The sequence below is a fragment of the Motacilla alba genome, chromosome 4 (genome assembly GCF_015832195.1).
Source record: "Motacilla alba alba isolate MOTALB_02 chromosome 4, Motacilla_alba_V1.0_pri, whole genome shotgun sequence".
NCBI lineage: Eukaryota > Metazoa > Chordata > Aves > Passeriformes > Motacillidae > Motacilla > Motacilla alba.
This window is the reverse complement of record NC_052019.1, coordinates 23,171,981-23,195,741: the sequence shown is the minus strand read 5'-3', so window position 1 is coordinate 23,195,741 and position 23,761 is coordinate 23,171,981. Positions and strand designations below refer to the sequence as shown.

Genomic DNA, 23,761 nt, shown 5'->3' with positions numbered 1-23,761 from the left:
AACTTGCAGATGGGGAAATATTTGGTCTTTGGCTTCCATGTTGGAAAAAACCAGGAGTCTTCTGTTTGCTCTCTAATGCACATTTCACTACAGCTTTAAAGTGACAAACAAATCCATTATATAGATTGTTGAAAGTCACATTCCAGCTTTTACTGATAGTACTAAATTGACCAAGTTTTGCTATAAAGAGCAGCCCACACTGCAGGATGGAAGGGGATTCTGACGTGTAGTCACACTGGAGCACAGTGGCTGATCTCTGTGCCCTGTGTGTGTTTGGTGCTTGGTGCAGGGAGCCTGCACAGACCTGGAGTCTGGGCATGACTCCAGGGAGTTATTAAATGCATCTCTGACCTCTCCTCCTACACCCCCCTGACTTTGTTTAAAACAGGGCTCGCACTCTCCTGCCCCACTAGGTTGGTGTGAAGATAAAGCAGTCATTTTCATGGCATCCTAGAGCCTCTGCTACAGTGTGTGAGCTGAAGGATGAGCAGAGCTTTCATATGAGAGGGGAAATTACTGTTCTCACAAATTTTGCTTTTTTTTTTGTGAAGTAAAACATTTAATTTCAGACAGTAGATCCATTGTAATTCAGTTTTATGTTCTGTTTTCACTGAATCATTAAATTCAGAAAAAGGTTTTTCGAATGTATTTGCACAGTGCTTTAAATGAAGCTGTCAAAATGCAGTTTTAGTCAAGCCACCAGTTGAATTGTATGTCTGTGCCATTGGGCAACTTCACTTGCTTTTAATTAGCCATTCATATGCACAAAAACACTAATGAGCATGTCCCTAAAATTTCTGAGTATATCAATATATTTCTTTCCATTGACTCCTGAAGTCTGTAGGCCTCATTATATTTTAGATGAAGAAAATTACCTTTGCCCAGTACCTGACTTATAATGCAAATATTTTTATGCAGTTTCTTTTCCAAAATGGAGAAAAAAAATCGTGACTGCTGGTCAGATTCTTTCTTCCATACTCTGTCCTTCCTACTCTTGTCATTCAGATTCAAGTGGCACTCACTCACATTGCCAATCCTCAATTTAAACTATTGAGGATACAATAGAAATAGAATAGAGAGGATACAAAGCTATTCCTCAGTTCAGACAAATGGGATTAAAAGTATGGAGTCCAAGCTTGTACCATTCTTTAGTACCAGGGATTACTGGCAGGTGTGTTGGAGGGATCAAGATCTGTTCCTCTGTCTTTCATGGCTTGTATCAAGGTAAGAAGCACTAGCTACTAGCAGAAAGTGTAAAGGAGATGGAACCACTTGTGTCTATAGCCAGACCCAGTAAAATGGAGAGTTACAGGCTGGAAGCTACTGAAATCTATTTGAAGCTTGCAAAACAAGAGTGTTAGCTGTAAGTAAAGCACTGTGGTGCAGGAGTTCCTTCGTGGAGAGTGAAGCTGTTGAGGTGACCCTACTGCCACATGCCAGACATCGGCACACATCCCCTCCTGCTCTGCAGGCATCCTGTGTCTTGAAGTCAGAAGGACATCTGTGTTTAACTTGAATACCCTTTGAGTCACTGTTATAGACTGAACCTTTCTGTTTTGTGTGAAAATTCTTGCCTGTATTTGTTCATTGCCCAAAATTATTGGTTTGTTCTGTGGGTGGTTTGACACTAGCATACCAGTTCACTTTGAGGAGATGGGAGAATCAGGCTCTTTATTTTAAGAGAGAAATACACAAATCCAGAGCTGCTACCAGTGTGATTTTCCCAGGTTTTCTACCAAATGCTTGGCTACTGCCGCTGTGACAGATAAATTTGAAGGGAAGGTAAGCAAATGCAGATTGCTGCTGGGCTGGTTTAGCCCTGAAAGCTGACTTGCAATACCATTTTTAGTAACTTTCTAATAATGATAACGAAAATACTCTTGAATAGCTCTTGATGAACTCTTTGCCGCTCAGAGTCCTTTGAGGTGAGGAGGACCTTTGGGTCACAATCACAATGCATGATCACAGTGGATTTAGACCAATTTGGAGGTATCCAGTCTGCTGTGGCTTGGACTACTCTTTAAGTAAAAGCTTTTGCCATCTAGTGGCAGGAATAGAGAACTAATATTTCAAATAAGCTAGAAACCCAGTTATACTGGTTATATTCTTTTTTGTGAGGGTGAGAGCACTGGAACAGGCTGCCCAGAGAGGTTGTGGAGTCTGCTTCTCTGGAGATATTCTAAACCCACCTGGGTGCAATCCTGTGTAACCTGCTCTAGGTGTACCTGCTTTAGCAGGGGGATCTGACAAGATGATCTCCAGAAGTCTCTTCCAACCCCAACCATTCTGTAATTCTGTGATATGCGAAAGGTACTTATAAACAGTAGATCACTCACTAAAACAGTAGCAAATTATTCTGACTGCTTTGAAAATTAACTGGTAAAATTCTTCTAAGGTATTGGTGCACTTTATTCAGACACTGTCTTATTTAAGCACCAAGTTGGTGGAAAGGGCATTCATTTATATGCTGCCCTCACTTATTTGGGACTCTTTTTCATTCCACCCCAGATGGTACCTGCTTATTTTTTCCTGGATCTTAGGTTGACCAATATGCTTTGAATTCTGTGGTGGCTTGTTGCCTCCCACCAGTGAGATGAGGAAGAGAACTGGTCATGACTTGTGGTAAAGAAAGCTTAGTAAGTGAAGAAAGAAATAATCATCTATAAAAAGTGATGTAAACACTAGCACTAGCAGACCAATGCCTAGCCTGTCTGCTTGAGGCTGAGAACAGAGATGATCTCGGGTGTATGCAAGCAGTGCTTAGCAATAACTAAACCACTGGGTGTTTACAGCACTTGTTTTGGTTACAAATAAAATGTGCAGTATATTACAGGCTGCTAAGAAAAAAAATTGGACCAATTCCATCCAGACCAAGTAGATCTTCTTAGTTGCCTAGCTTTCCTAATGTCCATCAGCATCCTAATCAAGAGATTGATCTCTTGTCACGCAGTAACGTTGGTGGAAGAGCCACAGGATGTGTCTCCAGTACAGCACTTTTCAGGTAGCAATTTATCAGCTTTTGCTCAAGCTGACATGATTCTTCCTGCATGTCTATAATTTCATGTTTTCACCACTGCTTCACCTGGCTAAACAGCCATCCTCCTCTAGCTGGGACAGAGGCAAACTTCTTCCTGGTCCATCTGTTGCCACATCAGCTCTCTTGACACAGAAGTTCAGGTCACCTCCAAGTCTTTCTTCCTTACTTTACTCTGCTTGTTTTGTTAATAGATGTTTTTGCTTGGTGAACAGGCTAGTCCTCTTGTGTTTACCTATTTTTTGCCCATTTTCCAAAAAGGAATGTATAGATCTTTCCTCGCAGTCTTACTGCAGTACTTTTTCCTGCTGCTGCTGTTCGTATCAACTCTTGTAAACACCAGTTGTGGTGCTGGCTTCTCACAGCTTCACCTCTGCCCCTCAGACTGTACTGCCCCTGAGCAGACAACTTGGAGAGCCCCAAAATTCTCCCATTTAAGGAGGACAGCTAGTATCATCCATCGCCCTCATCCACGGCTGTCATCAACAGTTCTTCAGAGGCCCACTGCTGAAGTCACTTGCCCTTGTTTTCTTTGGTAGTTGTGCTAGTCTTGTGGTCCTTATATCAGCAGCTTGGGCTCTGGTCATTGAAAGGGAAAATAAGCCAAGACAGCAAAACAAGTGGGTTTAGTTGTGGTCTCTGGATTTTTTTCCTGAATGTTGATAAATCTGCTTTCCTCCTTTCCTTTAGACTAGTCATCTCTGCTTGAATGCTTCTGCATGTAGCAACTCATTTATACAGCCAGACAAAGATTGCATCTCATGAAAAAGAAAAATAGTACAGGCAATTCATCCCAAACTTCCTTAGGATTTTTACAAAGTCAGTCTTTCCCGATTATGGCTGATTTTACAGTTGATCAAAACAGCAAATCATTTTGGCACAGATGGAGTTTGGTTACATGTATGCCTGTAAATCCCACGTTTCAGCATGTGTTCCTGGAAGGTGTTAGAGAATCTTCTCTCCAAGTGCATGTGACTGGTGGCTGGTTCAGCAATTCGGCAAGGAGGGTGACAGGGTTGCCATGACAACCAGTTACATGCTGTGGGCAAAGATGGTGACAAATGACCAACTTCTGGCTGGTTATCACTCCTCGTTGAGTAACATTCCCCAAATTAGACAGACATGTCTGATTTATGATTATTTAACCTGTTGACTTGTATTTTTGCTGCATTTGTTGCTGAGATAGCATTCATGCTTCTTGCAGTGATGTTTAGGTGAGGCTGCCTGCTGGCTGTCTTTGGTGTGAATCATACGAGTGGGTGAAGCTGTTGATTTTGCTGTAGTGCATAAAAAGTGAGAGGTTATCTTTGGAGACTTCATTAAAACCAAACAATTTAAACTTGCACATTGAACCCACTGCAGGAAATAGATGGGACAAAATGTCCATGACCTATGTTTTTTCTATTGTGCTATTGAATGGAGAGTGCTGCTTGAATTTCACTTGCCCTCAGTCATTAATACAAAGTCATTTTCTCCCTTCAGTGCCTGACTTGATCATCAGTGTGTGTATGGGGTGGGGGGAATATGCTTCCCTTAGGATGAAATCCTGGATCTGCTGAGTAATTGGCCTCTCTTCAAAAGACTAAGTTTCTGTGGCCTTCTTTTCCTTTAGTTTTGCTTTTATTTAGATGCAGAAGACGGAAGTAAAACATTTTCATTTCAAGATTTTGGTACTTCAGGAAAAAAAAACACAATACTTTCTCCTACCTCTTTCCTTTTATTAAAACCTTTTTATCCTCCTGTCTTCCCAGTTCCTTGTTGTGCTTCCCCTTGGTTGCCTAGAGGGACAGGATCTGTAATACACATGTGGTATGGTGGGCCAGCTCTTCATCATGCTTCAGCCCAGCTATGAAGACAGGCATCAGAAATTAAGCTAGTGATTTCTCATGGGTGGCCAAACACTAGGACAACATGTTGGATACTGTTGCTGGCCCATTCTCTGCAATTTTTGACATAGAAAGCTTTGATGCAGATCTCTTATTACAAACAAGGTGCTTTTCAGTTTGAATTCTTCATTTATATTGTGCATCCACTGCTGGAAAGTGAGCAATGGGAGGACCAGAGATTCAAAAGTGACTTCACAGATTTATTATTGGCAAGATTAATTTTTTTTACATTTGGAAAACACTGAAAGTGTTCCTATTTGTACCAACACGCTTCCAGCCTGGACAATGAACACTCCTTTTCAGTTAATTTTTTTACTGTGGAAGTAAAAACTGGCAATCAGCCTCGATCAAATCCGGTGTTGGGATGGTGTCCCTTTTCTTCAGAGGATCTTAACAGAAGAAAAATTGTTTCAAAATCATCATAAGAATTGAGGTAGCTAAGCTAGAAATACAAAACAAAAAAGAGATATCTCATCTTTATCTCTGTACAGTGTGGGTATTTTATTACTTAACCTATTTAGATAGTGTAGATCAAGTGTTTGCCAGTATTGTTGAGCCTTGCGGACAAGCAGTCTCACTTGGGCATTGTGCTCTCACGCAGTGAAATAAGCTCTCTTTAACTCAGAAAGACTGACTGAAAGTCTAGTGTTTCCACTAACTCCAGCAGAGCTGCATTTGCATTAGCCAGAGGCTGTGCACTCACATCTGCTGCAGCGCTTCCAAGGAGACAAAATGAGATCCTTCTGTTGATACAAATCCCTGGAAAAGCAAAGCATGTGTCCTTTGAATGATGCAGTGACACCTCTCAGATTTCCCTGAATATATTTTCTGTCATAGTATGACTCTACCTTGCTGCTGTCTCGCAATTTGCAAAAAATGTGGTTGTAGCATGTGAAATAACAGTTGAAATTGTCCTGTGGCATGGGAGCTATTACTGCACTGCACCTCCCAGGAACAGAACTTGCAGCACTCTGGTAACTCTGTACAGCATTTCTACAGTCTCTCATTTGAAGTCATGTATGCTGGCAAACTCAATCCCTTTGGGGCTGCTTTTCCTCTTACTCAAGAGTACTTTTTGTCCATAAATTTGGGCCCTAGCCATGCTGATTTGGTGGGATTTGTTTTCACCTGAAGAAGAGAGGCATGTGCAAAATACAGGCCTGTTTTTCTAAGTACAACTCCCAGTTCAATACAAAATTATTGTGTTAGACATGTTGCCTTACTTAAGAGTATTTTCTTCAAGAAGGAAGTTTGCTTGGCCTTCAGTAAACCAAGTTCCCTCATGCACAAGGACCTAAGTAGAGAGGCACCAACTCTCTGTCCCCACACCTTGCTTATCATCACCACCAAGTTCTCTTGGAAGTGGAGATAACACCCAGCTGCTGTGCAATGAAAATGACACATCTTGAAATGTCATGCCATTGAATGGAGTCATTCAAATTCAGACAGAAATTATTTTACTACCTGTAATTCCACATTCAAACAGAGTAAAGCCGCTGATGTCCTGACATCCTGTAGCAGGTCTGTGATGCCTCAAGCACATTTGTTTTGTTAGATTTTGTATGTTGATGCTTACTTTGCTGTCTTTCTTTATGCTGTGTCTCTAGTGACCTGCACACAGAGTGCTTTCATCTGTTAGAACAGGGAGGCTTTCTAGGTCATACTAGTAGGAAACCTCAGCCTGTGAAAAGGTTATCCCAGCAGTCTGCTGTTCTGCAGCATGGGCTGGGACACACATAGGTTTGGATTTTTTTTTTCAAGCAGGTTTGCTTGGCAAACATGAGGCCTGGTGTTTCAGGATGAGCACATGGCCCCTGGTGCTGTTCTGTTCAGCCATGTTTATCAGATGGTCTGAGGCCAGTCCCTTTGCCTGAGGAGCACCTGCACACAGACATGAATCAGTCATCTGGTGTGGGAAATGCTGCTCTTTGGAAGTCCTGAGCTATGTTAATTGAAAATGAATCTAATTCCTGTTTTATTTCTCAACACATGAAAACATATTTTGGTGTATTTATTTTTGCTAATGGATAAATTTTCAAAATAAATTAGTATTATTTAGCTAAGTGGTATTTTCTTATCCCAGATATTTTACATTATTTCCTTCCAACTGCTTGTTCACAGATGAGATAATTTCTTGTCTTGTAACTAATTTTTGCAGACGTTCTTTGTTTAAGTCGCTGGGTTAAAAATTTTATTTCTGCTGTGAGTTTTGTCTGCTTTTACTGTTTAGGCCTTTCTGGTACTGCATGTCATTGCAACAATAAATAGCAGTATGTCGGTTCCTCTGCATCTGTGGTTGATTAGTTTGAAATTAGCAGTTTAATGCAACCATAGCTTAACACTTTGCTGACTGTATGTTTGAGTAGCTGTGTATACATCCATATGTATGTATAGCAAGGACAGAAGCTGTGCCTGAACTTTAAACTTACACTGGACTTGCAGATGTTGCACACATACCTCATTGTGCTGTTTAGATATTTGATCACATTACTTCTTGCATGATGTGGCCCAAATTGTGGAAAGTGTTTTGGGTTTATTTGCCTTTTATGTGGTTGAGAAGAGTACAGTCAATTTATTCAGTTGAGAAACAAAAATGGGCAAGGTTGGAGATGAATAGGCTTTAAAACATATAAGACTTTGGAGTCAGGAACTACATGCTCGAATGCCATAGAGACCACAACAGGAGACATTTCAAAGCAAATGTTTAGAATACTTGTGAACTTCTGGAACTGATTATGGTAATCTTGCTGATTTCGGATTTGGGTCGTAGGTGAGGTTTTTTATTACATTTGAGTGTAATGGTATCGTCCAGCATCTTCTGCAGAACTTGCTTAGATTAGTCCTCAAATGGTAAATTATTAATTTAAGAACTTTTTAAGTGGCAGGGGAGGAGAAATAGTCTGGTTTGTACCTTGGAATGTAAGAGTTATTTCAAGTTATCATGACATTTGTGTGTCTGTGTGTATGTGCATAAATTTGGGTAGCAGAAATGAGAGAGACTCAGAAAAAAAGCAACCATAACAAAACACCTAGTAGAAGGCTTGAAGGATAGACTAACAAGGAACTTTTAATTCCAAAAAGGATTTAAGAGCAGCAGTATAACAAGAAGTTATTCATCTATCATGTTACATTCAGTCTCCCTAATATGTTTGATATGTTTTTCTGTTGTTCATTTGCACAGGAACTGTAGAACAGCACTACCAGGTTTGCAGACCCAAGGAAGAACTCTCTGTTTCTTTGTGTGATTTTTTTTTTCTTTTCCCGTTCTCAGCAGATATATGGAGTGATCATTCATTTCAGACAGACCCAGACTTACCACCTGGTTGGAAAAAAATAAATGACATTGCTGGGATCTACTACTGGCACATACCAACAGGAACAACTCAATGGCAGCGCCCTGTGTCCATCCCAACAGATCTGCAGAGCTCGCGAAAAGGATCGCTTGGTTCCATTACTCCATCTCCTACTCCAGAAACTGAGGTAACCTGCTGGGTCTTCTTGTGGGCTACATACTGTAAGGAAAATTGAAATAACCTTTTGAGCTTGCAGGTTTAGCTGATAGCTAAGCTGGCCTGATAATGTCCCAAAGTGTAGCTACTTGTTGATAATACCTCGTAAGTATCTGTTCTCTATATTCATTTTATAATGGTGGTGCCTGATGAAGCACCCTAAACTTTGGGTGTGTAGGATTAAATCAGACATGTCTCTGATAAACAGGACAGGCAGTGCCTGATACGTGTGAACCTTTGGCAGTTCTGAAGCATTGCTGCATTATATGATACAGGATACATTCCATTTTTGCACATGATAGAAGACTTTTGGCTGGACTCTTTGTTTGCATCTTCTTTTTGGCTCATTTTGCAGGACTATTACAAAGGCCATATGAATCTTCATTTGAGACACTAGTTCCTTTTCAGGGTAGTTTCTACTGAATAAACATGAAGTGTTCTCAAGTGTAAGTCTCTGTACATCCTGCCAGTACCAAATGTCTGTCAGGCTTTAACTAGAAACAGAGAGATACACTCTGCCCTCCACATGTGCTGAAAGAGCAGTACTTTGGTACAGCCTTTTAAAATAGTGCTTTCAGGCACAATCCAAGAGTTTGTTTGGTGTCATGTAAGTAGAAAAGTAAAATCAATTCTCAAAAAGAAGAGTATGCTTCAAAAAATACAATCACTTTTGTATTGTTTGCTTATGCTGGGAAGACATCTATGGAATTAAATACTAATATAAGATAATGTTGGTTTGTTGGTTTTAAATTATTTTTATATGGAATTTTCAGAAAAATGTCCACAGCTCTGTCAAGGGAAGTCTTTGTACTGGTTCTGAGTTTTTGATCAGGCAATCCCTAGGGGCTTGGTTTTTTTTGTTTTTAAGTCATTTAGAGAGAACATTTTTTGATTTTGTTCATATATGCATCAAACTAACTTACATGAAAGTTAGAGGAGTTAAGGACATTCAAGTATGTATTACCATCTTGACACTAAAACTTTTATCCTGTGTAGGCTTAAATACATACAGTCTTGTTCATTATTTTAGAAAGGTTGTTCCCACATGTTCATAAATGCTACTCATAAGGTCTGCAAACTTGACCACAACATTTCAGTTATTATAATTTCAGAGCTTACATCTGTCAAGCTCTCATACTGTGCACCAGGCATGCTGGAAATAATTTCTGAGAGGATTCTTGGAGAAAGAACTGTAACTGTTACAATTCTGGTAGAAAACAGAAAATAAATCATAAATGCTGAATGTAAAGGGCTGCACAAGCTTCTAGTAGAAATTCCTGTAATGTACATGTGAAGAATATAACTTTATTATTATTATTTTTTTAACTCTAGAATGTAGAGAATGGGACCTTAATTAGCCAATTATAGATGTTTTTTTCACAAAAACCCAGAAATCAGTATGGTTGGTAAACTGCAGAGGAAAAAAAACCGTATTTTCATTTGAAATATTTTTCTACTTCTGTTTAAATTGTCTTTAAAATTTCAGACCCACTGGTAATCTATTACGTGTATTTTTAACCTTTCATGATTGTTTGCTTTAAATGAACTATAGTTTGTAATTATGAATAATAATCATTAATTCTCAACAGCATCACCAGAGTGCAAAATGTATGAATTATAATAGCATAGGTTTTAATACAGTATAGATGTATTAAGTAAGACATACACATGTAGTAGGTTAAGTTTTGATATGGCAGCTCTAATTCAGCAAGGAATTTGTTCCAGTAAAGACTTATGCACAGACAGTTCTATGGCAGCACCAAGGTCATGTACTGTGCTGTAAAAGGTGATACAGAAATAAGCACTTCCCCAAAATTCATATTAGTATGATATCATGTAGTTATTTTAATTGTAGATATAGGCAAAAGCATTTGCTTTTTGTGAGTTTCTGCATTCATTGATCAGCACCTTAGGGCTGAAGCAGTACTGGCTTTTTGACTCAGTGAGCAGGTAGCATTCCAATGCAGTACCAGCAGTCTTGGAGTATGGGAGCTCAAAACAAGAGCATGAATTGGGCTCAGGATTTTGTCCACTTCCAAATACTGAAACAGCTACAGAGTCTCCATGTATGGCTGGAGTTATAGTGGGAACTGTTAGAAGTCTTGCATTTCTTGAAACCACAGATGCCAGACTTTACTAAAAGGAGGTGGAGGAAGAATCCTTTGGGATTGAGCTGGTTCTGGACAGAACCACAGTGCAGAGCAGTAAGAGAGAAATAAGTCATAGTGTGTGTTTGAGATAGGAGTATGAAATAATTTGACAGTGCCAGCTATCATGAACTTTGGGTTTTAGTCTCTCTGCAGTTGGTATATGCCAGCACTGTATCATGTCCAAGTCACTGGCAGGCAATATCTGTTTCAATTCCTGTTCCCTGCACTGCTGCATACCCAAGTGCTCCTCCTTTCCCTCCCTGGGAAAGAGTAATGCAGGTGTCTGTGATAAGGTCAGCCTGACACTTCACAGAAGATTGGGAATTCAGTCTAGACTAGGGGCTCCCAAATGTCTCTATCCCAGCACTAGCTCTGACAGAATCACTTGTGGTGGAGAGCTTCCACCTCCAAGCTGGACCCATGTGTGAGATGTGTACTGCTGGTTCCCTCATTGCTGCTGGAAGCCTGTGCTTCAAGAGAATGTGTTTTGGGAGGGCTGGTTTAGCTCATTCCCCCATGCTGGATTTGTATTGCTTCATTCTGAAAAGGTTGAGAGATACACAGGTTTTAGGCAGATAATCTAGGATTGAGGACTGGCATGGATAGTGTTTCATATCTGAACCCATTGGCTTCTTTGAGTCCATAAAAATACTTTATCTAAGTTACATTTGTCTGTAAAGCATCATGTGCCAGTCTTGAAATGAGTTGATTTGGCCTTTTTCAGGTTATGAGTTTGTCAAACAAACATTTAGAAACACTGTTTTTCCCACCCCCCCCCCCCCCCGTAACACCTTTTTATCCTTTGTCTTGTTTCCTCCTTTTTTTTTATTTTGTGTCCCTGTCTCTTAAATAATGTAATATCCAGAAGCTTTGCTTCATTTGGTAGAATGTGGCTCACAGCTGAGGGCAGTCAACAAAGAGCAGATTAATTCAGCCATTTTTATGTTGTAGCTTACTCTGGATATTTAGCATAAAGGAAAACAGTTATTACTGTTGAACAGAGAATTAAGAAAAAACGGTAGGGAGGAATCATGCTGTCGTGCATAGAAATGGAAAAAATGTTTTAAAAAGGAAAATAACGTGAAAATGTCTTACTTTTACATGAAGTGCAAGGCAATTTTCTTTCACAAGATAATCAGTAAATTTCAATCCAAAGCAATTATGGGTTAAGCATTTTGCAAAAATCCTGCTGATTGAACAAAAATGCTAATAAATGCTAAATATGAATAACCTGTAACATTCCTTCCCGTCCTCCCCCTCAAAAGCATGAAAATGTATTTTGGTTTTGCACAGCTGTTTAAATTTGACTTCATTTTAGATCCCTCTTTTCTCTTGTGTGTTGTCAAATTACTTCCTTTTTGAATCCTTGTCTTTTGTAACATTCTTTTCCGAATTTTAGAATTTTACTGCCTCTTTCCCATTTCCTGTGCAGAGAAAAAGCTGTAGTGTTGAAGTTTCAATAAGAGCTTCTTTGAGATCATAGGAGAATTTGGTGATGGTAGTTGTGTCTTATAGCCTAACTCGTCCCAGGTCTTGAACAACTCTAGAGGTTCTTCTGTAGGTAACATAAGCACTAGCAGTTAGTAATTAAAGAGAAGGGGCTTGGGAGGAAAAGGTAACAACTCAATTAATTCAAAGCCACATTAGGAAAGGATTATTCGTGGGAGTTGTTTGTCACAAAATAATTCCTCCAGTGAGGAGGTACTGAGAATGCTTCTGTGGTGAGAAGTCCACACTGCAGATGAATACTTTGGGCCATATTAGTGGGTACCACTTCACCTTGGGGCTGAGCTGGACAGCCCAGCAGAGCTCATCTTAGAAAGGGAATTAATTTCAGGATTTCTTGATTTGGTGAAGCTATATAGAAGTGGCTCTGGGTCTGCCAGCAATCAAATCTCCTGGCTTTTATTGAGGACTGTGGTAATTCTCTCCAGGAGAGACAGAGGAGAGAGGCACTCCAGCATCAGCTGTTCTCAAGCTTTACAGAAAAACCTGAACCTCAGGTTGTTTGGTGCTAGACACACTGCTACTTGTTTGATTGTACCACTGAATACCTCTGAAAATCTTTGAGAAACTTGAATGGAAAATGAGAGGGTGGGTGCTTTGTTTGGTTTGGGGTTGTTTTTAAAAAAAGCTAGTAGACTTTTCAAAACTACTTTTTCAGCAAGAAATCTCTGCATTCCTTACTAATCCTTCTTCCCTTCTTGCCCTTTTCTTGTGCTTTCTCTCTAGAAATATTTGATTTTTACCTTGTGTGTATCTTACCCTTGTCTATATTTTTTTTGTGTTTCAGTATTTCTAGTTCCAGTACCATTAGGGTCTTTTAACAAAAGTACCAATCAAATGGAAATCCTAATGTTTCCCCTTAATTGCTGTTGATCAAAGTCTGTAGCAGCTGTGGCCAACATTCATATTCAAATTCATTTTGCTTGCTTTTAAGATCATAGTTAAAGAGCAATTTCATTGTCTGTTCCTAATTTATATTAACTTTCCTTGTTTCAATCATTTGTTTTGGTAAGTAACTGTTAGAGGCATGTCTTCTCTCCCCTTCCCTCCAAATGCCATGCTATAGTGGAGTAAGTAGTTGAAGTTTGAGGTGATCTGTTCCCTAACCCATCCTGTAAATATCAATGCTAACAACAGTGTCTTGTGTTTTTTTTTCTTTTTTCTTTTTTTTCTTCTCCTTTTTTTTTTTTTATCAATGTGCTTCTTCCTGTGTGAATAATTATGTGTCTAGAAACAGCCATGGAGTGATTTTGCTGTACTGAATGGGGGAAAGATTAATAGTGACATTTGGAAGGCAAGTATATTGTCAGATTTTAGAACCTTTACTACTATTACCCTTGTTATTTTGCATGGCAGTGGCTGTTTTCCCCTTTTATTTTTCCATGAATGTCATTCATAACCTAGGCCAAAGTGAATGGGGGTACTGCTAGGGATGTCTAGCTCACAAACATGCTGCCTTTTCTATCTTTCCACTTGGAATGGATTCAGTCTAAACTAGCAGGGCAACTGCCATGATGTAACAAATGAGATGCCTGCACTGAATGAAATGCAGCTTGAGAAATATATATATATATATATCTATCTCTATATATGCATGCCTCTTTCCAACTTCAGCCAGAAATACTATCGCTTCTTTGCAGGGAGGATTTAATTTCCCTTTGAGATAAGAAATAACATGATGGTGTACTTAATACTATTATAATAGTATAATTAGTGTAATACTATACTAATAGCATTGCCTCTATCTCTAGGACCTGCATGCAGCCACTGTGAACCCAGACCCAAGTCTGAAGGAGTTTGAAGGAGCAACGTTACGCTATGCCTCTTTGAAGCTCAGGTACAATGACTTCAAAAGTCTCAGCGGAATGACTGGCTCTGTTTTGTGCTGTAATTTTCATATGATTTTAAGACTGATTTTGTTTTGGTTTGTTTTTTTTTTTTTATGCCACAGAAATGGTCCACAATCTGATGATGATGATTCTTGTAGCATCAACAGTGATCCGGAAGCCAAGGTCTGTATGAAGATCCACAATGGTATAACAATTAAAAATCTAGCAGTTGTAAGCATAAACTTCCAAGAATGTCTCCTGAGTTTTGAAATTAAGTGTACCCCTCCTCTTGGCACAATGTGGATTGACCATGCAAGACTAATTCCATCAAAGGAGTTTGCAGATCTAAAGCTTCATTCGGTTGGGTCAGGAAAGTGTGACTTATTTTGAAACCATGTAAGCCGGGAAATTGGATTTTAGAGCTCAAGATTCCACTGTCCCACTGTAATAACTGTCCTCTTGCACAGCTAAGTGAGTGTCTGTCTGAGAGAAGGCTCTGGTTTTTATTATCTATAAATAGCTTCCAGGGGCATTCAGTGACAGAATTTGCTCTTTATTTTCAAGTTTGTCCCTTTTTAATGTGTCTGCTTCAACTCACAGCTACTAACAAGGAAGTTACCTTCTAGAACAAGAAACTTCATTTTTTGGAAGAGAGAATGCAACCTACTTTGAGAATGCACTTCATAGAGAAAAATTAGACCATTATGTTACAAAGCACCATAATTAAATCAAAGCTTTTACTGTTGTAATCTAAAGGTTTTGAGGAGAAGGAAGCAGCAGAAAGCTTTGTATGCTTGCATATCTATCTCCAGATTTGTCTTGTGGATAGTTTTGCTTTTTGCTTGCATCTATTATTAAGGGTGTATATGAATCTCTATAATTGAAAATACAAGTAATTTAAATTAATATTTTGGTTGTGCCATACAGCTGCAGCAACTGAGAGGATCTGTAGCTACTTATTTGCAGGAACAAATATGTATGTAAGAGTTGATCATTTAAATAGCATTAATGATACATTTTAAGAGAGAAAATAGACTGATCATGGCACTTAATTTTCTTTGTCATCTTGATTATTTGGCTTGTGATATTTAATTCAGATGTAAATAGTTGTACTTTGTTTGGCTTGCTGGTAGTTTAAAAGCACGTGCTAAATTCTGAGCACAATAAATGGAGTTGAAGGAGTGAGGAGCTTTAGGTTCCAGTCCTGAGAACAATAGAGTTGTTCCTTTCATGATGAGCCTTATGGTATGGAAAGCTTTAAAGGGAGGCAGCATTTTGATATGTCTATGACTTTACCAGGTGATTTGCACTGAGTATTTTTTGAGCCGTTCCTGCATGGAGGACCGTGGCAGTAGTTTTGTGGACAAATAACTTGTGCCATCACCTCCCTTCCCTCTCTCACTTGCTGTTTAAACTTCAGTATTTATGGATCAGGTTCCTCTCTGGTGTCTGTGAAATGGGACAGTGCCAAAAGCTTGTTCTCTTTTGTCTATCATGACTGGTTTTGTTTTACCAGTTCAGGCAAAACTATGCAGATAATGCTTATATGGGTAATCAGAACTGAGCACTGAAACAGTCACAGAAGTGATTGAGAGAAGCAAGGCAAGAAACAGAGGAGAAACTAGACATGTTTTTGCCTTTTTAAAAATCACTTGAGTCGGAGCACCTTGCCTGATTTCTGCCCAATGCAGATGCTGCACGGGGGCAGCAGTGACCACAGCAGGTATTGTGTGGTCCTGCAGGTGAAGCTCAGCAGAGGTGACATTGATTTGCAGCAGGAGAGGCCGAGGGCAGAACTGTTCAGTGCATCTGCCTCTGTCCCAAGGACAGGACAAGTATGGCCATATGTCACAGGAGTGGCCAGTGGTCCAGAAACAGCAGGGAAAATCTTCACCTGTGGAAAATGCTCTGAGATCTTTATTTCTCACATGGATGTGGGAAGGGGATGGGGTAGGTGGATTCCTTGCTAGTCCATTTTACCCCAAATATGGAAAGACTGAAAGAAGTCTGAGAGGATTTGAAACTGATGACTCGAAAAAATAAGGTATTTTTAGCCTTTTAGGCTCCCCCCTGCCATATGATCTGCCTTAACTATCTTTGATTGAAGCTTTTGTGGGGCAGCAAGTACAGATAAATCCTTTTTCTTCATCATAAGAGAAGAAAGGTCTTTTTAACTCATTAAACTATATATTGGAAGAATTTGTTAAAATGAACTTTGTTAGAGGTATGTTAGAGATCTTAAACCTATTTACACCTAATCATGACATTGGCCAGTACATTTGTGAAAGAAACCAGCAGCCTATGGCACATTTAAGGCTGTGTTTCAGCAAAGGGAACCGTGCCACCTTGTGGGAAGCTTTAGTAGTTGTCTTCCCCCAGAGAGTCAGCTTCTGCAAAGATTGAAGCACTGCAAAAATGCCTGCTTTGGGAAAAGCTTGTCATATAATTCAGGTAATTGTTGTAAAAAAAGTGACTTATGCAGCAACACATTTAAGTGCTCATAATTATCAGTAAAGAACAAACGTTTTTCTATGTATCATGTGCTTAGAATGCAGTTCCTAGTTTCATGTCCGTGGCATCTCGGTGAGGTTGCTGCAGAAGGTCATAAAGGAGAAGTGGAAAGAGGAGAATTATTACATCCAGCTTCCTGATATCATCAATTTATTTTGGTAGAAATTTCTTGAAGAGATGGCTTATTGTGCTTGATGAGGATCCTAATTCTGCATGTGAGACATGCACAGCTAGAAATGAGTTTTGAATTGGTGCTTCCCAGGAGACAGATCATAACCTTCCTGGTTAATTTATAGAGCAATGTGTGCCTTCCTAATTGAGTTTCAAGGAAGGCAAAAGATGCTTTTAACAATCCCAGACTGTAAATTCTTCTGGGTTGTCCTTTTTTTCATTGTTATAAAATACAATGTCCCCAAGTAAAAACATAGGAAGGTGCTAAATTTTTTCCTATGTCCATATATAGAAAAAGAACCTCCTGGGAAACCTGTCACTGTCCCTAGGAATGGCATGGATTTTCAGATTCCCTGTCCACATTGGTCTGCTCAGCAAAGCTTCGCTTTTCCAGCCTCACCATTTTAGAGCTATTTAGAGCATATTTAGAGCATTTTTAGCCATGTCCATTATCTAAGAATGGGAAGAATGTATTTAAACCTGTGCAAGTCCTAAGCATTTATTTCAAAAGACTGTTTTCTACTTTAGAAACCAATAAATGCTCTGCATCTTGAAGAAAGAGAATGAGACTATTTCCAAGAGACAGAGCATCAGGACATGTTGATAACAAGTATTTAAATTTAGTGAGTCACCTGTAGGTGAATGAAAACACACTTGGAGACATGGAAAGTGAGTTGGTGATGAATTTCTAGGGATTACCTGGCCTTTAGGGTTTAAACAGGTGCCCTTTGGCAAGCTGACTTGTGGCTGTTGTGGAAGTGGCCTGTAAATCAAAATAATCTATCTAAGCACTATCAAAATAATTTTACAAAATACTATGTGCTCCCCAAAGATTTAATATCCATATCTTAACTGCTTTTCTTACTGTAGAAGCATGTGTATGTGTTTTGCTTCTTTCTGGTCTTTTCCAGAAGAAAAGACCCTGCCTAGACACAGGATTATGTGTAAATAATCAGTGTGTATCTTTGGGGATGGACATGAATCTGATTTCTGATCCAAGTGGGGAGTTAAGCTGAGAGGAGCTTTTGCCATGTCCAGCAATCCCAAGAAAGGATTCTTTCCTTACACTCAGAGCAGCTTCTAAATTCTTGGTTCAAGCAGGGAGTATTCAGCATTTTCTAGCAGTCCACCTCAGGCTGCATTACAGTCTTCTCACAAGCTCATAAAATGCTGCAAAAAGCCTCAATTAAATTAATTTCAATTAATTGAATTTGAGAAGTTTATTCCACCTTAAATCTCTTTTCAAAAGTAGATTAAATATTAAAGAAATAGGGTATCTTCAACAGTTTTTCTTCTAAAGTGGTATTTTTGCTTGTTTTTTGGATTAGGAATTTGTTTCTTTCAAAACAATATTTTGTTTTCATTCCCTAAGAAATGGCACTGGAAGAAATCTTTACCTATTTCTTTGCCCTTATAAGGGAATCACAGTGTATAAACCCATGTATTAATTTCAAGTTTCTTCTTAAGTGTTTTTTGTGGGACTTTTTTCTGCTTTGACTAGTCTTCCTGACAAACTGATTCAAGTGTAATCTGCCATTCCACATTTGCAGCAATGGCTAGCAATGGTGAGTGGTGGGGGTGGCTGTTTCTGAACTGGTTTGTTGTTCCTGAATTTGGCTGCTTGCCATTAGCAGCATTAAGGCACCCTCACATCTCTAGAGCTGCTGCAGGTAAGTGATGCAGGTGCTTGAAAATGTTCTGCTTCAAAAGCAGCTTTAGAAATAGCCAACTAAAGCACTAAACTACATACCCTCAACGATTTATTTTTTAAATAGTCTTTTTCATGTTGTGCATTAGACCTTTCAGAGTTTGTGTTTGCTTGTTCTTTATCTCTGTGAATGATAGTTATTACTATTGACATCTGTTGTGTCATTAGGTAAAAATTCCTAATGTCATGATGTGATGTACATCATAATACAGATTTCTGTCTAGAGGATATTTGCTTCCACCTTGTTCCTAAATGAGGTCTTTTTTAATTAAATATGAAGGTGAGTTCAGGGCAAGGAAGATACAGCATTTTCCTATTTCTTTGAGTAAATCTCATGGATTTACTTTATAAGGGCATACCGAGTTACAGTATGGCTTTTTGTTATACTATATGTAAAATATAAATATCTGGGATAATGTAGTTTAATTTATCAAGCCATTCAAGATTATAATGAGATCCTGCAAAATATTACATGTCTTTCACTCCTAGGAATCCCATATATCTCTGGGATCTAATTAACTGTGAACCTAACATGCACCATTAGGACATGATTGCCCAAACAGTAGGAGAGATGTAGAGGAGACATTTCACTTGTAGTCTTCCTTAGGAAAACACATCACAAAGCCATTCCTCATCTGAAAGAGAATGGAAACTGCTTGAATATTTACCATTATTTTCCAGGTTCATAATGCAAGAATTACATCTTGAGTTTGGGGGCATTATCAGGATTTGTTTTGTTGAGATACACTGTACAGAAGGTTTGCACTGGGCTGGGAGATTTCTGTAGGATTAGGAAAAGAGAAGATAAATCATAGGAACACCTATGTTTCAAATCAAAACAAAAAATCTTTATGGCCAGTAAAGTTCCAGTGTTGACAGTGGCTGTGTCTGCCACAGGTGTGTTGCCCAGGAATTATTGGTGGGATAAGTGAGAGCACAGGTGCCAGATGCATTCCAGGAGGATGCCTGATGCAGATGGGAGCTGTGTGGGTCATGCTCTGCCCTTGGGACAGTTACTGCCTTTGCCATGAGTGGCCAGGTTGGCAGTTTGGGTGCATGCCAGTGACCTTGCGGGGAGGCAGCTTCTCTGGTTGCCAGTCAGGTGAGGTGACACTGGAGGGAGCCTTGCCTTTGGAACTGTGACTGTGGGACACCCAATGTGCTGCTGTGGCCTCTCAGGCGTGGGATACTAGGAAGTGCTGGGTGCATTTGAGAAAACATGAATATACCTATTTTAAAAATTTTTAATGATGTTTCTTCCATGGTGGCAGTTTCTATTGCTTCACTAGGTCAAAGTGCCAGTGTCATCTGCAGTACTTTTCTCATGGAGATGCACAGTCCAGTTTTTCTTGGCTGGAGTCTGTACAGCATCTTGCTGTGTACAACCATATAACAAACTGTGGTGGTTCAGTAGAACACAGAAAACCCCAGGCTGCTGATCTAAGCAAAAAAAAATTTTTTTTTTGGAAGAATCTTCACTTTTTAATATTTTAATGTTGCTTATTTTAGTAGTTTTTAATCACAGTTTATTCACTGTGATTAAAACAGCAAACAGAGTAAACAGTAAACTTTTCATGCTTATTTGAGTCTTTTTTGAAAAGTAGGAATTGATCAATAGTGATTTAACTTCATTGACTTTGGATCCTGTTGTAAACATAATTTCTGCAGAAATCAAATTACTTGTAATAATGTTGCTTCTAAGGAGACATGAATTTCTGACTTTAGTGAAGCTGGAAGGTTTTTCTCCATTGATTTATAAGGTCAAGAGTTCACTTAAAGGTTGGGAGCTCTTCAGAGGCTTTTGTTTCCTCTAAAATTTGGATGTCATGCATATTCCCTTTGAAATTATGCACCACAGTACTAAATAAAGTACTGCTGGTGGCATTAGAAGCGCTTATGTATCTGTCAGCCTGAACAAGAGCCTACATTGGGAAAATACAGCATTTAAGGTTAAAGTTAACAAGTGCAGAGCATTAGTTTTAAAGAAATGGGTGCACACATTTCTTATGCTCTGTAAACTCCTGTAGGGCTTGTCTCTGCTGACAAGCATATGTGTGTGTTTGTTGGGGTCATATCTGTGTGTAGCAGAACAGTGAAATCTGCTTGAGTTATCCTAACAGTTCAGTTACTCTGCAAGACAGACCTGAATTTGAACATCCTTTACCAGTTTCTGGTGAAAAATATGACTGCCTTTCCTTAAATGAGGAAGCACAAGTTTTAATTTCACTGCACTAAATGAAGCCTAAACCACCATTAGCTCAAACACAAGTGCATAAGCCCATCCCTTTAGGATCTGATGTCAAGGTATCTGTAAAGCATCTAAAGTGAAAACCTCTTCTTGCTGAGAAGACTAGAGAAAAGAATAAGATGATTTAAATTTATTCTTCAGAAGGGGCTGTTAGAGAATGGTAGTGTCCATTCTACTTTTTGCTCAAATGACTGGATTTTAAAAGATCTTGAACCAGCACAATATTCCTGCAACATTTTCTTGCCTTGGTAGAGCAGATTTGACCTCTGGCTGTAAGCCAGGGGGAACCACTGAGACAGAAGTATTAAGCTCAAAACAAGAGAGGAACTTTTGTCATCCTACACATTGAAGTCTGCAGGTCTGGAAAAATAAGACTGTAGTGGCTTGGAGAATGAGTAAGGGACTGTGAGAGCAGAAAATTGGATACTGACGTCCTCTAAAGAAGTAATGTATTATAAAGGTTATTTTATAGTATTTGTAAAGTCCTCATATTTAATTTTAGGCGAGTTTACTTTATAATCATCTGCCTGAAATAGCATTTAGTAGTGGCCTGTGAATTCTGTTGTGACCCTAATACTTCTGTCCTTATTTTTGTATTTCATGTGCATTTTCAGTAATTCAAGTAATACAAGATGAACTGCAGCAGGAAGCTGGAAATGTTGAAAAGTCTTATTATTATGTTTTTGATTGAGCATTTTGAATTTTTTGTAATTAAGAACTTTTATGTGACATCTGTGAATATTTCTTTGAGAAAGTAGATGCACTGCAGTTTCTTCATGTCAATTAAATGAAAGTGCTTGTTCATTAATTGCATAAGTTCTTTTTATTCCCTTGTTACTCTATCTTTGATCTTCTCTAGTGTTTTCATCTGAAATCAGTGTAACCTTTCATGCTGTGAAGCAGGCAAATAAACTGGAACATACTTCTTCCTCAGAATTTAAAGATCCTATGTTATGCTTCCAAAGAATAAATTAATATGATAGGGTTTTTTATTTTCAAACCATCGAAGAAAATGCAAGTGAAATTTCGGAGGTTATGTTGGCTGCATAATAAATGGTTAATTATGTGGCCTACATGCTGTGTGTCAGGCACAAACCTGCTCAGTGGTCTGTGATAAAAGGCCTTATTAAATATTGTAGGGATTTACGTGTCTGCAGGCAGATATAACCTTTAAAAAGGAAAAATAGAAAAGGAAACAAAGGGAAACTACTCAAAACCAGGTCCTGTGGGCTTGGAAGTAGAGAAGAAATAAGTAGCACATATTTAAAGCATCAAGGCAGACATACTCTTAATGCAGATGTGTTCATAGTGGCTGCCAACAGCTGTGTAATGTGAAAAGCAATCTGTCTGTGGTCTGGTAATGTACATTAGATGTTGTTCTCAAACTGATGTTGTAATTCACTTTCACCCTGTTGTGGGATCTTTTCTGTCCACACCTTTATGATCCACGCAGCTTCCAACACTACTCTGCCATCAGTCATGTGCACTTGATCTCTTGTCCTCTTTTTAGTAGGGGATTTTATTTGGTTTGTCTTTCTCGATTGTTTTATTTTTATTTTCTTTAATGCCACATGCTTAGCACTGCATGAGGCAACAGGTAGAGTGTGTATTTGCTTATGGTTAGAACTTTGTCACAGTTCTCTGTCCCTGCCAAAGCTCCTTCCAGAGTTCCTCTTGGAAAAGCTGCTGCAGAGCAGGAGCCTGTGGTGAAGGGTTTGCAATGTCAAAGAGCAAAAGTGTGATCTGTGGTTTGTTCATTTCTTCAGTCCTAAAATTCCCCAGCTTTAGGCAATGTTTTGGATCAGAACTGCACTGCAAGAGAGGTTTACAGCTCTATACAGAGTTCAGATGACAGCATTTATGAGTTTGGTTCTTAGGTTACAAATCATTAACCCTGAAACATTAATTGGATTTGCAAATATTCAAACACAGGCTCCCCAGAACTGTAAAACCAAGCAGCCATAGCTGTGTTTTCATTTTTGTTCACCTGTCTTTTCTTGGGCTAGTGTGTGATAAGGTGGATTTTTTTTCCATTGTGTAACTTCTTTACACAATGTTCTGTGTAGCCAGGCAGGAAATGTGAAGTGTCCAGTCAAGATGAAAATACAAGATTATTGACTTACCATGGTTTTTTTCATTCACTTCTCTCAGCCATGCAGTGTTTGTGGTGGTATCTTTGATCTTCCCAATCCCAAACAGCAATGTTTGTACAGGATACAATACCTAAGTTTCTTTCAGCTTGCTGTATTTATCAACTTTTTTTGTTTTTCTTCGAATCTATTTTTCTTTGCCAGCTCTTGAAAAGAGTCTGGGTGCAAGCAGGCAGCCTGACCAGGCACAGAAAACCTTCTCTAAGTGATAAAATAAATTACTGTAAGACAAAAGTTGACTTTGGAATTACTTTGAAATTATGACAGGCCAATAATTATTAATTGCCACTAATTATTTCCAGGCTTTGAGTAGAGATGCATAACAAACTGGCATTGCCAGGAATGAGCTCATAGACTCTTAATGAAGAAAAGCTGCGCTCTGTTTTTTAGCTTGGCTTGGTTTGCCTCTAGATGTTAGTTCCAAAAGACCATAGAGGGCATTGCAAAGCTCTTTGGGGTCAGAGGAAGTACTTTGTCTCTTGGCTTGTCAGTGTCATTGGTGGGAGGCAGGGGACCATGATGCTGTGTGAATGCGTTAGAGTTCTAAGCAGTTCTGCTGTCATGCCTAACTCAGCCAGCCATGGTACAAAAATTAGGTCATATCTGATTGGAGACACTAGGTGGTTTGTTTCTGCTGGGTTTTGTGCTCTTTTGTTTTAAAGAGAACTTCTAAGTCAAATAATGAAAGAGGAAGAAAGCAACCTACAATAAAACATGAAGTGGATCTCTGACAATCCAGCTGCTGGCAGTATGCAGAGAAGACAGACATGCAGGCATGCTCAGACTTCCACCTCTCTCCCACTCCACATTTGTGTATTTATATATTTCTGCTCTGGTGATGCTGAGTGGACCCTGCTATGTGTCACATCTTACCGGGTCCTCCTATTTTCTAGTTCTGAAAATCTGCATGAGGGTCAGCCACAACTGCTGAACCACATCAGCATATGTATTCATTTAACCACAAAACACAAAGTTTTTGGCCTTTAAGTGTATTTTGAGCAAAAGAAAGTTACTTTTTAAATATATATGCTCAGGTACATGCATTGCCTTGTGAGTAGA

General features: G+C 39.1%; 1 protein-coding gene across 15 annotated transcripts in view; it reads left to right on the top strand.

Annotated features, from left to right (window-relative positions):
• The window catches only part of APBB2 (amyloid beta precursor protein binding family B member 2), a 165,861-nt gene that overhangs the window by 95,198 nt on the left and 46,902 nt on the right, over positions 1-23,761 (top strand). For 8 of the 15 annotated variants that reach the window (XM_038136347.1, XM_038136349.1, XM_038136342.1 and 5 more), the window contains 4 exons: positions 8,192-8,400; positions 13,317-13,379; positions 13,837-13,922; positions 14,037-14,097. In XM_038136347.1, coding sequence (XP_037992275.1) covers positions 8,192-8,400; positions 13,317-13,379; positions 13,837-13,922; positions 14,037-14,097 — 419 coding nt within the window. The remainder of the gene's footprint in view (positions 1-8,191; positions 8,401-13,316; positions 13,380-13,836; positions 13,923-14,036; positions 14,098-23,761) is intronic. The other 7 variants (XM_038136346.1, XM_038136353.1, XM_038136351.1 and 4 more) reach the window with 3 other exon arrangements.